This window comes from Carcharodon carcharias, chromosome 20 (genome assembly GCF_017639515.1).
Source record: "Carcharodon carcharias isolate sCarCar2 chromosome 20, sCarCar2.pri, whole genome shotgun sequence".
NCBI lineage: Eukaryota > Metazoa > Chordata > Chondrichthyes > Lamniformes > Lamnidae > Carcharodon > Carcharodon carcharias.
Genome location: NC_054486.1, coordinates 76,245,226 through 76,262,225, shown reverse-complemented (window position 1 = coordinate 76,262,225; position 17,000 = coordinate 76,245,226). Strand labels below are relative to the sequence as shown.

The window sequence follows — 17,000 nt, the reverse complement described above, 5'->3', positions numbered from 1 at the left end:
TTCATTAAGCTCCTCACACAAGCACATGTAATGAGCTGGACAGTGTGAGATCTCACGTGGCCAGCCATCTCATTTCCGCTCCTGCCACCCAACTTGTACTCCGGAATGGAAGATGCCACCCCTAAAGTCAGAGCTAACAGTGACCTTGGAAGTAATTTTAACCTGTGCAACCTGGCACAAACAGAGTAAAGCTAAGCACCTTAGTTATCTGGCAGGATCCTGGCATTCCAATCTTAACCAATGTCTTTCTTTATGATATGTATATCACCGACAGCCATCAGCAATTTTAATTCCGGCCTGAGTGGGAAAGCTGTTGCTTTCATGCCAGGCCACCCTGGGACAGTAGAACATCGGCCTAACAGGCTGTAAAGGAAACTGCGTTTTACTTGTCGTGGCCAGGTGAAGCAGCAGTACTCCTCCAGGCCCCGAATGGAAAATATAGATCCCACTTTCCATAGACTCCCCACTCTTTCCTGGACACGAGATGTTCCGCTACAAGATGACCCATTGCGTTGTTTGGCAGCAGCCAGGCTGCACAATTATTCACTGTTTCCCAATGGATGGAAAGTTGGCCAGCAGGATTTAAGTGAGGCCTGAGAGTTAAAATAGCCCAGGCCTAATTCATGTAGCAGTAGCTGAGTTTCCAACTCAATTCATCACCCACATTGCCATGTCCCTACACCAATCATAATCACTTAAATGTGCCCAAAGTGCAATTTGCAACCCTCGTTTGGGAGAACTGCTTCAGCACTCATTATATCTTAAGCAGAGTGTATTAGGCTACTTCAGAAACTATTGTAGCTCATTTATCATTAAATACTGATTCTAATTCTAGGCACATTCTTTGAATTGTGAGTTCACAATTACTGTCAGGGAAAATTGACATGGAGTTTTCAGAGTTGATTGCTCATCTCATTTGTGCTCAAAGAATGTTTAGCTGGATAGGATAACTCTCTTTCTCTTCAAAACAAGGCTTCTAAATGGCTTTATAATTGAACTCTGAAGCAAGAGTTAGAACATCCCCAGAGACTTGCTGTCATGTCCAATGAAAACTCACAAAGTAGTGCATGCTGATCTATAATTCCAAAATTAAAAATTGACTTTTGTCATCCTCTTTCAGCTTCAGGCACACCAGAATATCATGTGACTTTTTTAATCAATTTAGGGTGAAGTGTCTACACAGAATGCTCAGTGTCCTCGAAAACCTGCCACGTTTTAATGCATCAAGCATTGATTTAGTTGACTCATACGTCTAACTGCAAAAGTAATTTGGTGTTACTATTGATTGCCTAGTTCCAAAACTCGAGCATTTAGCCTGAATGCAAATAGGTTGAAATTAAGTCTCAAATTAAAACAGGAATTTTCTCTATTATCTTGTTTTCTTGCATGCTCCTAGAAACCAAGTCATTGTGACACATGGGCACCGAATCACTCAACTTCAACACCTCCATCAGTAATGGGTGAATTGTGAAAGCTGGATTATCATTGTGGTGCTGCATTAAACAAGAATTAATTCAAGTGATGACTGATCAGATGTTTCTGCCTACAAATACTTGGAAGCTCAGATATTATCCAGAGGGCACGAAGTGACCTATCACTCAGCCATTCAAAACAACAGACAGTGGAAAAGGTCAAGGTTGTGTCAATTTTCCCCTGCTCTCCATTCTCTGGCAGAGGGAGTGACAGAGAGCACTTCCCAGTTTTCCCTGGGAGGCTGTCCTCCACATCAGAAAAGGACTGCCATCCAAACCATCATAGCTCAAGTAAAGACAGCTTTGATCACAATGGTGATGGATCAGAATTTTAGAAATTTTGAATAATTACAGCTTTAAATAAAAGGTGGAAAAAGTGATGTGATTTACATCCAGGAAGATCCAAAAGCAGAAGTAAAAAGTTCAGCACTATCAAATCTTATGGCCGTGAGTCAAAGCTCTTGTTAGAGCCAACCAATAGAAACCAAGCTTCTGATGAACACCATCTGTTTTGGATCCAGGGAGCCCAAACCACAAAAGGTGTCGAACTCCCCTAAGCCAGTTAATTTACAGACGGCCTTCAAGATATGCAGCAAGTTCACTAAGCAACCAGATTGCAAGGGAAAAATCTATCTAGAAACAGGCATAGACCCAATCAAAAGTGAAGACTGTACAGGAGAGGTCGGAGCATTAGAAGAAATTGTTTTACAGGACAGCGGCACTAACATGGAGCAGAAAGCCTTAAAAGATTCAGCTGGAACAAGACCACTGATTATCATACAGCTAATGCCATCTCCAAACAACACCTTAAAATCCAGGTCTTCATCTTTACCTGGAAAAATTAACATGGTAAGTTTAAAATTAAAGACTACATATTCTTACACACGCTAGTGGGTCAATTTTAGCTTGTCTGAAATCAGTATTATTGGGCTAATATTGCCCTGAAAATGGGTCTGGTAGTCTTAATCATTTCACTTAATGCTAATGCTATGCCCACTACCATTTATACATGGCATACTGTTGAAAGGCCAAAGCGCCTGCCTGTTTCATGGGGTGGGCTCCTTTCCATATGCCAGTCGGGGTCCTCTAACACACACAGGACCCCAATTGCCATTTTAGAATAGATCTGGGTGAAGCGCATGCCATGCACTCCCTCTCTGTGATTGCAACTTCCCCACTCCACCCAGACTTTCACTGTTACCATCCATTTGGGGTAAGCTGGGTCTGGTTAAGCGAGATCTGAGCGAACAGGCTGTCCATGTTGCACTAGAGTTAAAATTGACTCTGAGGTGAAAATTCATCATTGGCAAAAGCGCAAAACAAGCAGTAGTGGATTGGATGCACATCCCTGCCCTACTTTCTTATTCACCAACTGAATGTTGAATGAATTCCATTGAAACAATTCAAGTCAACATTTAAAATGGCAGATACATATATTTAAAATATGATCACAAAAGATTAAAAGATTTTTGTTTGAAAGGATAAAAAGCCAAGAAAATTCTATTTGTCCCAGTTCTGTTGCATTCCATAATGGTACATTCCTTTCTTCTATTCTCTCTGTCCCAAAAATTATTTTCTAACTTGCTTAATCCTGGCTATATTTCAATGTGCAAATTTCTACACAATGCACTCTGCTCAATGCCTATAAAGCTCTTTTGTAACTCCATGCTGTGATTTATTCAATTACATTACAGCTGTGGACCCAATGAGTGAACTATGCTTCTACAACCATTATTTTTTCCATATTAATAATGTTTACTCATGTGGATGATTTATTGCAGTTCTAGAAACATTTATCATTTAAATTTTTTTCTGAATGACCTTTTTGAAGAGTGTATGAGTAGCTTAACAAAGCCTTGAGTATTTCCTAATTTAGTTTTCCTTCAGGTTCCAGCTGCCGAAATGGAGAAAATAAGGTACGCTAATTTTAGCACTTCCATACCTACGCAGAGAAAAACCAGTCAATTCTAATTGAAAATATCTTTACGGAATAATGTTATAATCGCATTAATGTTTCAGGAAGGTGATAGGCTAAAAATATAATTTAAAATTTGGTTTCCTTTCCTACTGCATTTAATTATAAAGTGCTCAGGTAGCACTGTCATCTACTGTGACTCTCCAATCCCAGTAACCTAATTTACTAACCTGTAAGTGGAATTTTAAAACTTAGAATATCATGGATATCCACAATCACTATATATTCAAATTATAATTTAGAATTTTTTTCAGTTATCAGCTTTGATAATGTTAACATTTAGAATATTGAATTTCCTTAACTTTGTTCCTTCAATGCAAATATCACATTTAGTGTAGGAGTATTTCTTGAGAGATGACCAAAGACCTCCTGAGGTTTGAAAAAGATATTTCAAAGATCTGGTAAGTGTGCTGTCTGTTACATGCTTTTATAAATTTGCTCTAAACATGTGAATAAGATTCATAATTGAATTGAAACTAGGTATATATGATAGATGATTTTCAGAAATTTCGATAACAAAGATTACAGGTGAGACTTTCAATTCCATAGCACTGAGAACTAGCATTGTTTTGCTCTTAAGAAGGGTGTCCATGCTAGTGTCCCCAGCACCAGAAGGCTGTGAAGGAGCACTAAGGTAATACAACATCAAGATACCAGCCTGTATCACTCTGGTCCAGACAGCAATTTGGAAGGAGAATGTTGGTATGAGGAAAAGGGCTGGGAGTGGGGGAATGGAAAGCAAGAGGCCCATGGTCACACCATCAGCAGCATGCTCACTGTGGCAGATAGCAGAATAAGAGTGTGTGGAGAAGGGGCCTAAGATGCAGTCATCCTGAATGATGCCAGATCCTATGAGTTCCATTGCAGCCAGCCCCGTGATGCTGACAGTCATCTCCTCCATTGGGATCAAGAGTTTCTGGGCATCCTTTACTACCGATTGGTTCTGCTCAGCTCCCTTCTACTGTGTGCTATCTTGTCCTGCAAAAGCAAGAGCCAAGTGTCAGTGATTGTGTCATGTCGAATTTGGGTGATTTGCATGCCATAGCTGAATAGCATGAGGTATGTGAAGGCATTGAGAGGTGGGTGTGAAACTGGCAGCATTGGCAAGTGCGTAAAGGTGAGGTGGAGTAACTGGATGTTTGCCCTGAGTCATGGAGTGCCAGAGTGTGCTGCTTTGTGAGTGATAGGTGGGGGAGTGTTTGGTGCACTGAGAAGTGAGAGAGGTTGGTGATGCAGTGGATAGGACATTTCATGTGAAGATACATTCAATTCTTTTGTCTACCTGAATGAGGTCATTAGACCTCTTTTGGTACTGCTGCCAGGTCCACAGGTCCAAACTCCAAGGCCTGAATTTTACCCTCAGGGCGCGCCCGAAGTTGGTGCGGCCGGAAGCGGATATAAAATTTGCTCCCGGCCGAGTTCACATTATGAACATGATCTTACACTGGGTGGCCAAATAAGGCCCGACCAACGTGAAACAGGGCTGCCAGATGTATTTTCCATGCATGTAGGGTTGGGAATGTGTTGGGTGCCGGGTCCAATGGGGACCCAACGTAAGAGGCGGCTCCCTGAAGGCTGTCAAGGGTTGTAGTGGGCTGCACTGACCTCCTCGACCAGCACTCCCAGGCACTCATCTGAGAAATGGGGGCATTGTGCCCTCCCGCCTTCCATGACCACTAAGTGCTGAGGCCATGACTGCGCACTTCTTGAACAGCTTCCAGACAGCATCTGTGACTTTGATGATTGAATGTACTGATCTTTTGCCTTCCTCCCTCAGATGCACCACCTACAGGAGCCACCGGGAACCCTGAGGACCCCCATTGAGCTCAGAGGAAGACATCACAGCTGCACCAGCGTCACATCGTCTCTCTGAACCAGGCACAAGCACACATACTCACTTCGGTGGGCATTAGCTATTTGGCTCTGTGGGTAATGCACAGCAGTGAGGGCACATCGCGCTCGCATGAGGAGCTGGCAGAGGCAGAGAGGTCCTAGGGGGCTGACAGTGGGAGCACAGGTGCTGCCGCTGAAGCAGATGATGAGCCTCTGGAGTCATCCATCAGGCGGCAGATGCTGGATGTCCAGCGGCGAGAACTGGCAGAGATCCATGAGGGCATGCATACCATGGCGGAATCCATGCGAAGCATGAGTTGACCCTTAACACCGAGCGCACAGCCTCCTACATTGGGAGAGTGGTGACTCATGGAGAGGCAGCTTCAGGAGCAGACTCAGGGGTTCCTGGAATTGCACTCGGATCTGCAAACTCTCACACAGGCAGTGACTCAGGACGTCACTGCCAGTGTGAGAGATGGATGAGGCATCTAGTCTCCCTGCCAGGTCCCTGTCCATCAATGGTGAGCAGGGAGGTGCAAACTCACCTCACGCTGGCAGACAAGCTGCCTGTCGTCTCTAAGGGCTTCTCCAGGCACTCTGGACAAGGGAACCAGCTCCTCTGCCCCTCTGCCAGTGTCTGCTGCATTTGATGATGCCGCAACGACTGAGGAGTGTCCAGCCAGGGGCTGGATGCACCTTCCCAGGCAGAGCCTGCTCAGTCTCTGGCAGCCAGCGGATAACTGCTGAGGTCATCAGGGCCACCGGGACAGCAGAGTCAGCAGCTGCCTCCAACACCATTCTCAGCGAGGGGGAGAACCAAGATGCAGCACCCATAGATGTAAGTTGAAGGCACCTTGAGCACAACAGGGGCATCTCATGGGTGACATTTTTACATTAATTATTTTGACTCGTGTTAGAGATGGACACTTTGTCCTTTGTTCATGTGAAGTAACAAACACTTATTTGACTTAAATGGGCTGTGTTGGCTGGATGGTATGAATAGGTGTCAGAGGCAGCACAGCCTTGTAAAAGTGTGGCGTTGTGCGGTGCTGATGTACTGGGTTGGGTTCTTATTTATTGATTGTTAACAAAGGAGATGATGCCATTGGCTTGACAAGGCATCGATGCCCTGGATGCCTAGCAGGTGGTTCACTGGATCAAAGCATCCCTGGTGTCCCTGCCTCCATGAAGGTTCCTGTTCTCTACCTTGAGGTCCTCACCCTGCGCGCACACACACACACACCCCCCCACCCCCCCCCCCCCCCCCCCCCCCCCCCCCCCCCCCACCCCCCACACCCCCCAGGCTCTTCCTCTGAGCTATCACTTGAGTCATCCTCCATGGCCTGTGGAGCTGCCTCACTTTCCTCAGCCTCCAGTAGTCTCCCCTTGCCAGAACCAGGTTGTGCAGGGTGCAGTATGCGACGACTATGAGGGAGACAGGCTCTGGAGGATACTGCAATGCTCCCCCTAACCGGTCCAGGCATCTGAAGCACATCTTCAGCACCCTTATGGTCCTCTCCACCACCGCCCTTTTGGAGGCATGATTCCTTTTGTATCTCTTCTTGGCCTCAGTTCTTGGGTGTTGGAGTGGGGTCATCTGCCACCTCTTCAAGGGGTAGCCTTTGTCACTAGGAGCCATCCATCCACTCGTGCAGGAGCCACGAGCAGCCTTGGTACCTGTGAGTGCTACAAGATGTAAGCATCATGTGAGCTCCCAGGATAACGGGCACAAACTTGGAGAACCTGTGTCCTGTGGTCACAAACGATCTGAACATTCATTGAGAGGATCTCTTTCAGTTGACGAAAGCTCCCGGTTCTCCTGCTGGCACCTTGATGGCCACGTGAGTGCATCTATTACACCCTGGACACGGGGGACCCAGCCATCACAGCGAAACCTCATGCTCTCTCCGCCTGGCTCACCTCGTCTGTCTAGAATGTATGAAAGTGCAGATGTGTCTAAAGATAGCATCAGTCACAAGCTTGACACAACTGTGTGCAACTGATTGAGAAAGGCTGCACAAATCCCCCACTGAGCCCTGAAAAGAGCCAGAGGCATAGATGTTAAGGGCCACTGTGGCCTTCAAAGCCACCGGCATGGGTTGTCCACCCACGCAGTTGGAGGTGATTTCTGGATCTATCATGTGACATATTGATGTCACTGTGTCCCTGGAGAGGCGGAGCCTCCTGCGGCATTGAACCACGGACATCTGGATGTAGTTGGAGAGCTGCCTGAACACTCTAGGCACCGAATAGTGGCATCTTTGGCATGCCGTCCCGCCTTGGCCTTCTTGCTGGCCCTGCACCAACTGAGCCCTCTTAAAGGTCCGTCCCTGGGACACTGCCCACGCCCACCTGACCTTCTCTCCCTCCTGCCCTCATCAGAGGAGGTTCCACCAGCAGAATACACTATCCCCATTAGATGGGATGCAGAGGAGCAGTGCCTTGAAAATGAAGGAGCAACTGTGCTGCAATACCCAGGGGAATCTTCCAGAGAAGATGAGGACCTGAGATGCTGAAAGGCAGGCTGGACAATCAAACAAGATGCCAAGAAACTCTGGGACAACTCTGTACTCACACAGCAAAGGCCTGGCAATAACGGAGAAAGCGCTGCTGCTCACAGGGCCTTTTATCCTGCCCATGGATGAGGAAATCATAAAAACATGAATTCCGCCTACCTGTTTTGCCCATGCGGTGAACTAAAAATTGCACAGGCAACACGAAATCGCAGTCAATGGGCTTTTTAATGACCTTAATTGGCCCTTTAATTGTCGACAGGTGCTGTTCCGACTCTCGCGTGCGCCCACTGACCTCAATATTGCATGTGTGCATGATGACGTAGGGACGCACGCCCATCTTTTCACGCAATTTTTAGGTGCATTCAGGTCGGGTGCGTGCCTGACCTCGGAACACAAAAATCAGACCCAAGAGCTGATATCTTTGCCCCCTGATCCCACTTCCATCTGAGGGCGATCGTTGAGGGCCTTCTGGCTCCCACCTCCTGTGGAACCTCATCGTCTCTCTCCCTTCCCATCTCCGCCACTAGTGCTTCCAGTGCTGTACCTGTGATCCTGGAACCCACTCTCTGCCTTGGTGTTCCATTTCCCATGTTTTAAGTTCCAGCAACATTATTCAGCACAGTTCCTTTAAGAGAGAGAGTCTGCTTTTAAGAAGACCAGACTCTGTGCACCCCATTTCCTTAGTACAACACTGTTTGCAAAGGCAGCCAGAAGTGAGAAAACTACCCAGTCCCACTCAACAATCGGAAAAATGAGATGGGAGCATTAAGTTTGCCTGATGCCCACCTCAAATGGATCTGATGTGGGTAGGTCGTGAATCAGAACCCCCCACACAAAGAGCAGGATAAAATGAAATTTTAGTTCATTAACTTCTGTCAATTATTGGACAGAAGTATCTAATTTAATGAAGTGTAGCACTAAACTTATTTATTCAATGGAAACAAAAACAAGTTCTTTAAAATTGTTCCAAATTATATAAGAGGAACTGGTTGCTATTGATCTACTCAATGTACTTTTTAGATGATATGCCTAATTTATAGTCTAAGGATGTCCTGTTTAAAGAGAGTCCTATTTAAAGGGAAGGAGAAACAGACTTTCCATAAAGTGTCACAAAAGGAGAGGATAGGATATGAGACAACAGCAGGTCCAATGCACATTAGATTCATGCATCTGAATTGTTTAAACTGATAACTCAGGTCCTAATGAACTCCAGCAATCAAGAAAGAGGATTGTAGACACATGACAAATATTGGTGGGGTGGGTCTTGAGCAGGAAGAAGGTTGAAGTCTGCATGGATTGGCTGTTCCAGACTGTAACAGATCAGGAAGGTGGTTTTACTGCCACCTTTTTAAAGTCAAGCGGGACGGCCAGTAACAAAGCTGGCTGAGCCTGCGACGCCCACATCCCGTGAGAAAACAAGAGTAGACTGGAAATTTCTTCAGAACTACTCTTATCCCACCACTGTAACTTCAAGAAAATGCAGCGGAAAGCCTTTATAAGAACATCTCAGATTGCCGATGTAGCAGATGGAGGTGATAATGCAAAGCATTTCTTTTCGAATAATGTGCTAATAAAAATATAGGAATATCGACATTAGAAAAAAAGTTTCAATGCAGCATGTGGCATGCAGGATGGAATAAAAATACTTCTACATGAAGCAAAATTGGACATACCAGTATGCAAAACACGGGCCTAGGGGTAATATGGGGAGGTTTAGTGACAAGCTTCTACGTCAGGGGATTAAAGTAAATAGCTGTTCCTTTTAACCCCAGAAACACCAGAAGAGTCATGAATGTCAGGACTATAATCTTAAACATTAATATCTCCTCAATACAGTGAACAACTTGCTTATGTGCTTCCAAACAGTAATCTCTAACACCTTGAAGCGAGTTTTACAATATTTCTTTGAATGCTGGCTCCAAGGAGACACTTAGCTGCATTTATATTATGTGGAACTCAAAGCTATTTGAAGTACGAAATATAAGGCACAAATTATTTTCAGTAAAAATTGCAGCTAAAACACCAAAGCTCTGTCTAAATAATGTAGTGCTGTAATAATATAGAGATGTCCTTGGAATATATGTAACCACTGAAAATTTGAGCAATAGGATGCAAAGCTTGTCACTGAAAAGGACTTGGATATGAAAATAGGTACAAAAATGTGACTGTTGCAAGCTAAGAATGAAACAGGATTCTGGGTTTAATAGTGGGGAGGGGTAGAAGGTTCACACAAGGCAAGATTTAGAAAGTTAATGAGAAAGAACAAGGCGATAGTTAGGGTAACAATATGAGGAATAATAAGTAGAATGTGACAGGAAGGGACAGAACGTACAAACATAAGAGTGCAGCAGCAAATAGGAGAGAGAAGGGAAAATGGTGAAAGGTCAGAATTAAAAGCACTTTATTTGAAGTTACAAATGCTGTGCACGAAGATAGATGAATTGATAGCACAAATGAAGTAAATGGCTATCATAGGATAGCCATTACAAAGATGCTGTTGTATGAGGACCAAAGCTGGGAACTGAATATTAAAAAATGTTTTTTGATATGGCAGGAAGAAAAGGAAGTGGGGTAGCTCTGTTAATAAAGGATAATGCATAACGAGGATTGGCTGAGAGCCCAGACTCTCATAAAAAGTTTTACATTATTGACAGAGTTAGAATAAGGGAAAACTTATTGACAGCTTATGTTATAATAAACTATTTTTTGTGATCTATTTTGCAATGGTTCAATGTTTATTTCTGCAAGATAAAGAGGTGTCAGGATCCTATGGCTTCTGTTATTGATACTTTAAAAGTCTGGCAATTGACACTTCTATAGGGTTGTAGGGTTCTTTTTACAAAACATTGTAAATGCATGTTTTTTTAAACTTGTTCCACAATACCATTATTACCATACTTGCTCTGTACAGACGGTGTAGTGGGTGAATGGGTATGGAAGTGACATGAGTTGGCATGGGGTGTATTAGGGGTAGGCAGGTGCAATGAGTTGGCATGGAAGGTATAAGGGGCCAATTGGGGTGGGTGGGGGCATGCATTGGCATGGACAGAGCATGGAGGCCTGGGTAAAGCTTTCTAACCTTACCCTTCAAAAGGTCCCTGAATCCAGATTATGATTCCCAGCCTCTGATGGGCTGTGAACCACAGCAAAAGCTGACATGATTCCACAAATGGAGCTGGCCATTACCCACACTGCTAAAAATTGGGGGTGCCAGGAATAGGGACAGGAATCCTGGAATCGGGTCCCATCTGCCATCTTTAAATCCCCTACCTCTGTTCCTACATGGTTACAAGCATGAAAATCCAGGCCAAGGAGTTTGCAAAGGGATACAAATAGGTTAAGTGAGTGGGTAAAACATTGGAAGACAGAGTATAATGTGCAAAAATGTGAGTTTGTCCACTTTGGTGGGCAAAATAGATAAGAAGAATATTTATCTTTGGAATTTTCTTCCTCAGAATGGGAGGGTCATTTACTATATTCAAGGCACTATTGCTGTTGGACGGATAGAAAAGTGAAATTAAGGCCACAATCAAATCAGCCATGATCTTATTGACTGGCACAGCAGACTTGTGGGTCCAAATTGCCCACTCCTACTCCTATTTCTTATGTTCTTATGAGGATGGAGACAGAAAGTAGGAAACTATAGGCCTGTTAGCTTAACATCTGTCATAGGGAAATTGCTGGAATTTAATTTTAGGAAAGTAATAATGGGGCACTTAGAAAATTTCAATGCAATCAGAGTCAGCATGGTTTTGTGAAAGGGAAATCCTGTTTGACTAATTCTTTGAAGTTCTTTGAGGAAATAACAAGCAACATGGATAAAGGGAAACCTCTGGATGTGCAGTACTTAGATTTCGAGAATGCATTTGACAAGGTGTCACATCAAAGGTTATGAGACAAAGTAAGAGCTCATGGTGTAGAGGGTAACATATTAGCATGGATAGAGGATTGGTTAGCTAACAGGAAACAGAGAATAGGGATAAATAGGTCATTTTCTGGTTGGCAAGATATGATGAGTGGAGTGCCACAGGGATCAGTGCCAGACCTCAGCTATTTACAATATATATCAATAACTTGGATGAAGGGACCGAACGTATAGTTGCTAAATTTGCTGATGGTACAAAGGTAGAACGGAAACTAAGTTGTGAAGAGGACATAAAGGAGTCTGCAAAGGGACATAGATAGGTTAAGTGAATAGGACATAATTTGGCAAATGGAGTATAATGTAGAAAAACGTAAACTTGTCTGCTTTGACAGGAAGAATTGGAAAGCAGTATACTATTTAAATGGAGAGAGATTGTAGAACTCTGAGGTATAGAGGGATCTGGGTGTCCTGGTACATGAATCACATAAACGTAGTATGCAGGTACAGCCAGTGATTAGGAAGGTAAATGGAATGTTGTTGTTTACTGCAAGGGAAATGGAATATAAAAGAAGAGATGTTTTACTACATTTGTACAAGGCGTTGGTGAGACCACATCTAGAGTGCTGTGTATAGTTTTGGTCTCCTTATTTAAAAAAGGATATAAATGCATTAGGATCAGTTCAGAGAAGGTTAACTCAACTGATACCTGGGATGGGGCTGGGGGCCGACATTGCGGGGGCAGTGGGTTATCTAATGAGGAAAGGTTGTACAGGCTTGGCTTATATCCATTAGAGTTTAGAAGAAAGAGGGGTGATCTTGTGGAAACATGCAAGATCCTGAGGGGAATGCTGAAAGGATATTTCCCCCTGTGGGAGAGACTAGACTTAGGGGACACAGTTTAAAAATAAGGGGTCTCACAGTTAAGACAAAAATGAGAAAATATTTTTTCCCTCAGAGAGCTGTGAATCTTTGGAACTCTCTTCCCCAGTGAACAGAGGAGGCAGGGTCTTTGAATATTTTTACGGCAGAGGTAAATAAATTTTTGACTATTCTTGACTAACACAGGAGACAAAGGTTATCAGTGGTGGCCAGAATGTGGAGCTGAGACCACAATCAGATCAACCATGATTTTATTGAATGGTGGTGCAGGTTTGAGGGGCTGAATGGCCTTCTCCTGCTCTTACTGCGTATGTTTATATGTTTGTATGAATTAAAACACAAACTCAAACATTTTAGACTACATGTTTGAATTTAATGTTCCTTTTAACGACCTCAAATGGTAGTAATCTGAAGATTACTCCCAGTGCCACATTTTAGCGAGTATAGAACAGGAGGATAGAGCAGATGAATGGGTGGCTGAAGAGATGTTGCAGGAGGGATGGCTTTAATTTCTTTGAACTTTGAGACCGTTCTTGGGGGAGATGGCACCTGTACCAGCCAGAGTGATTGCAATTAACAGTCAGGACCAAAGTCCTTATAGGGCAATTTGTTAAAGCTAATGGGGAGGGTTTAACCTCAGTTGGCAAGAAATGGGAATGAGGAGGCAGCATTGCAGAGAAGAAAAGGTTCACAAAGAATTGGGAGAGACAAATAGCACTAGAGTAAGAAATACAAAGTTATTAGTTGAGATCAGAATAAGAGGGAATGGAACTGTTAAGGAAGTAACACATTTATTGAAGAAATTGAGGTATTAACTACATTACTGAAGTAAAAATTAGACAACATTATGCAGCATTTGAATCATTTCCAAAAAGCTAGACACAGAAAGCATGGGAACTCATAACAGGGCCTTGAATTGCCTTACTGTTGGATGAAAACCAAACATCTGTAGACCCTTGACAGTAAACAGCTGACCCTCAAGGATTCACAGTTTAAAAAATTGGTAAGATTTATGAAGAAAAGTTGTTTTTGTACGAAACAATGTACAATGCCATAAAAACAAAAAACTGCGGATGCTGGAAATCCAAAACAAAAACAGAATTACCTGGAAAAACTCAGCAGGTCTGGCAGCATTGGCAGAGAAGAAAAGATTTGACGTTTCGAATCCTCATGACCCTTCCACAGAACTGAGTGAAAATAAGGAGAGGGGTGAAATATGAGCTGGTTTAAGACTGGGGGGTGGGGGGGGGGGGGGGGCGTCGGGGGAGAAGTTGGGGGGGTGGTGTGGTTGTAAGGACAAGCAGTGATAGGAGCAGATAATCAAGAGATGTCACAGACAAAAGAACAAAAGGACACAGGTGTTGAAGGTGGTGATATTATCTAAATGAATGTGCTAATTAAGAATGGATAGTAGGGCACTCAAGGTACAGCTCTAGTGGGAGTGGGGTGAAAAGGCTGGCAGGGCATAAAAGATTTAAAAATAATGGAAATAGGTGGGAAAAGAAAAATCTATATAAATTATTGGAAAAAACAAAAGGAAGGGGGAAGAAACAGAAAGGGGGTGGGGATGGAGGAGGGAGTTCAAGATCTAAAGTTGTTGAATTCAATATTCATTCCGGAAGGCTGTAAAGTGCCTAGTCGGAAGATGAGGTGCTGTTCCTCCAGTTTGTGTTGGGCTTCACTGGAACAATGCAGCAAGTCAAGGACAGACATGTGGGCAAGAAAGCAGGGTGGAGTGTTAAAATGGCAAGCGACAGGGAGGTTTGGGTCATTCTTGCGGACAGACCACAGGTGTTCTGCAAAGCAGTCGCCCAGTTTACGTTTGGTCTCTCCAATGTAGAGGAGACCGCATTGGGAGCAACGAATGCAGTAGACTAAGTTAGGGGAAATGCAAGTGAAATGCTGCTTCACTTGAAAGGAGTGTTTGGGCCCTTGGACGGTGAGGAGAGAGGAAGTGAAGGGGCAGGTGTTGCATCTTTTGCGTGGGCATGGGGAGGTGCTATAGATGGGGGTTGAGGAGTAGGGGGTGATGGAGGAGTGGACCAGGGTGTCCTGGAGGGAACGATCCCTACGGAATGCCGCCGGGGGGGGTGAAGGGAAGATGTGTTTGGTGGTGGCATCATGCTGGAGTTGACGGAAATGGCGGAGGATGATCCTTTGAATGCGAAGGCTGGTGGGGTGATAAGTGAGGACAAGGGGGACCCTATCATGTTTCTGGGAGGGAGGAGAAGGTGTGAGAGCGGATGCGCGGGAGATGGGCCGGACACGGTTGAGGGCCCTGTCAACGACCGTCAATGAACAATGCCAGTCTACCTTGTAACAGCTAAAATTTCTTTAAAAGCCAGCAGAGCTAGAGAAACATAAGTCAGCCATCTTAGGACACAAAGGGTTGAGTTCTAAAAATAATTACCCAAAAAAAGGTTGCGGTAATGACATACTATTAAGAAATTATACTGGATTGTGAGTATAATCTTCTTCAAATTAATATTTGTTTGAATATCCAAATTGTTTATTAAGGTGGATTTAAAAATTGCATGTAGTTTAAGTAGAATTGTCATGTTATAACTATATTTAAATACCATAAATATAGCCTTCATTCCTATAATGCAATCTATAATTGATTCTTATAATAAATATTCATAAACAAGCATAAAAGATTTTTGGTTTCATACTTACATCCTCATGAGGTCACTATAGATAACAATATCTTAGAATACTTAAGTTAGGATTCTGAATACTTAAGTTAGGATTCTAAGTGCTGATATTAGTAAATCTACCAAGAGCTTTTTCAGCTGTAATATATCTAAAGATATATTCTACCCTGAGATAATTTTGCTGGTTTGAAAACTCCTAGGAGGGAGGACATTTCATTTCTGGACCTAGATTTTAGCTGGTGAAGCTGACTAAGTTCCTTAATGATCTGAAATCTCTCTTAGTTGAGATTTTAAACTAACAATAAGTTCAACTGGGTAGCTTCACATTGCCAGGGGGTAAAGATAATAGAACCATTAACACAATATGGTCTAAATTAGATTGACAGTGAGTGTATGTGAATGTTGGAGCATGATCAATAACATTGGTGAGCTGGAAGTGCATATTGCCAAGTGGAAATATGATATGACCACAACAAAGATTGGCAATAAATATTCTTAGGTACAAGTTCTCCAGGAAACAGATAGAGAAGGAAGGAAAGGAGGAGGGGGTGATAATATTTTTTAATTTATTCATTCATGGGATGTGGGCATCGCTGGCTAGGCCAGCATTTATTGCCGATCCCTAATTGAGAAAGTGGTGGTGAGCCACCTTGTTGAACTGCTGCAGTGCATGTACTATATGTATGCCCACAGTTACTAGTAAGTTACTAGTGTTACTAGGAAGGGAGTTCCAGGATTTGACCCAGTGACAGTGAAGGAACAGTGATATATTTCCAAGTCAGGATGTGGTGAGTGGCTCAGAGGGGAACTTGCAGGTGGTGGTGTTCCCATGTGTCTGCTGCCCTTGTCTTCTGAGGTGGTAGAGATCACCAGTTTAGAAATTGTGGTCAAAGGAGGGTGGGTGAGTTGCGGCAGTGCATCTTGTATATGGTATACACTGCTGACGCTGTGTGTCAATGATGGAAGGGAGTAAATGTTTAAGGTGGCGGCAGGGGTGCCAATCAAGCAGGCTGTTTTGTCCTGGATGGTGTCAAGCATGTTGAGTGATGTTGCAGCTGCACTCATCCAGGCAAATGCAGAGCATTCCATCACATTCCTCATTTGTGCCTTGTAGATGGTGGACAGGTTTTGGGGAGTCAGGAGGTGAGTTATTCTCTGCAGAATTCCCAGCCTCTGACCTGCTCTTGTAACTACAGTATTTATATGGCTGGTCCAGTTCAGTTTCTAATTGATTAAAGAGAATATGAGAGTGCTCTAGAGATAGGATGTCCTCAAGGGGGTCAAGGATAGAGCTTATTTGATTAAAGCTAAGAAACATTAGAGGTACCATTACATGACCGGATGTATCCTAAAGAGCACATACTAGTGGGAAAGATATAGAGGAAAAACTATAGGCCAGGATTTTCCATTCATCGGGCGGGCTCAGCGGGAGCGGGTGGGGAAGGTCGCTACCTGTGCGGGCAGGGGGAGGAGGGAGAGTCAGGTCCAGCGCTCTTTTGCGCATGTGCGTGCAAGAGCGCTTCAATCTCCCTGAGGGGAGATTGAAGCACTTTTTTAAAAATAAATAAAAACATTGAAAATTTAATAAAACATGTCCCCTCATGTGACTGTGTCACATGAGATGGGACGTGTTTTTATTTTTCAAAGCAAGTTTTAATTTAATTTGTAAAAGCTTTTGGAAAACTCATCCCGCTTGGCCTTTTCACCTGCCCACCAACCATTAGGTTGGACAGGCAACGTAAAATTCAGGTTAATTGCCTGGTTATTGGCCTTAATAGGCCTATCAATTAACAGCGGGCACGCAGC

General features: G+C 43.7%; 1 protein-coding gene across 1 annotated transcript in view; it reads left to right on the top strand.

Annotated features, from left to right (window-relative positions):
• Nucleotides 1-1,967: 1,967 nt before the first annotated feature.
• LOC121292348 (brain-enriched guanylate kinase-associated protein-like) overlaps nt 1,968-17,000 on the top strand; it is a 59,162-nt gene continuing 44,129 nt past the window's right edge. The window contains exon 1 of the mRNA XM_041214200.1: nt 1,968-2,321. Within this exon, the coding sequence (XP_041070134.1) occupies nt 1,968-2,321 (354 nt within the window). The remainder of the gene's footprint in view (nt 2,322-17,000) is intronic.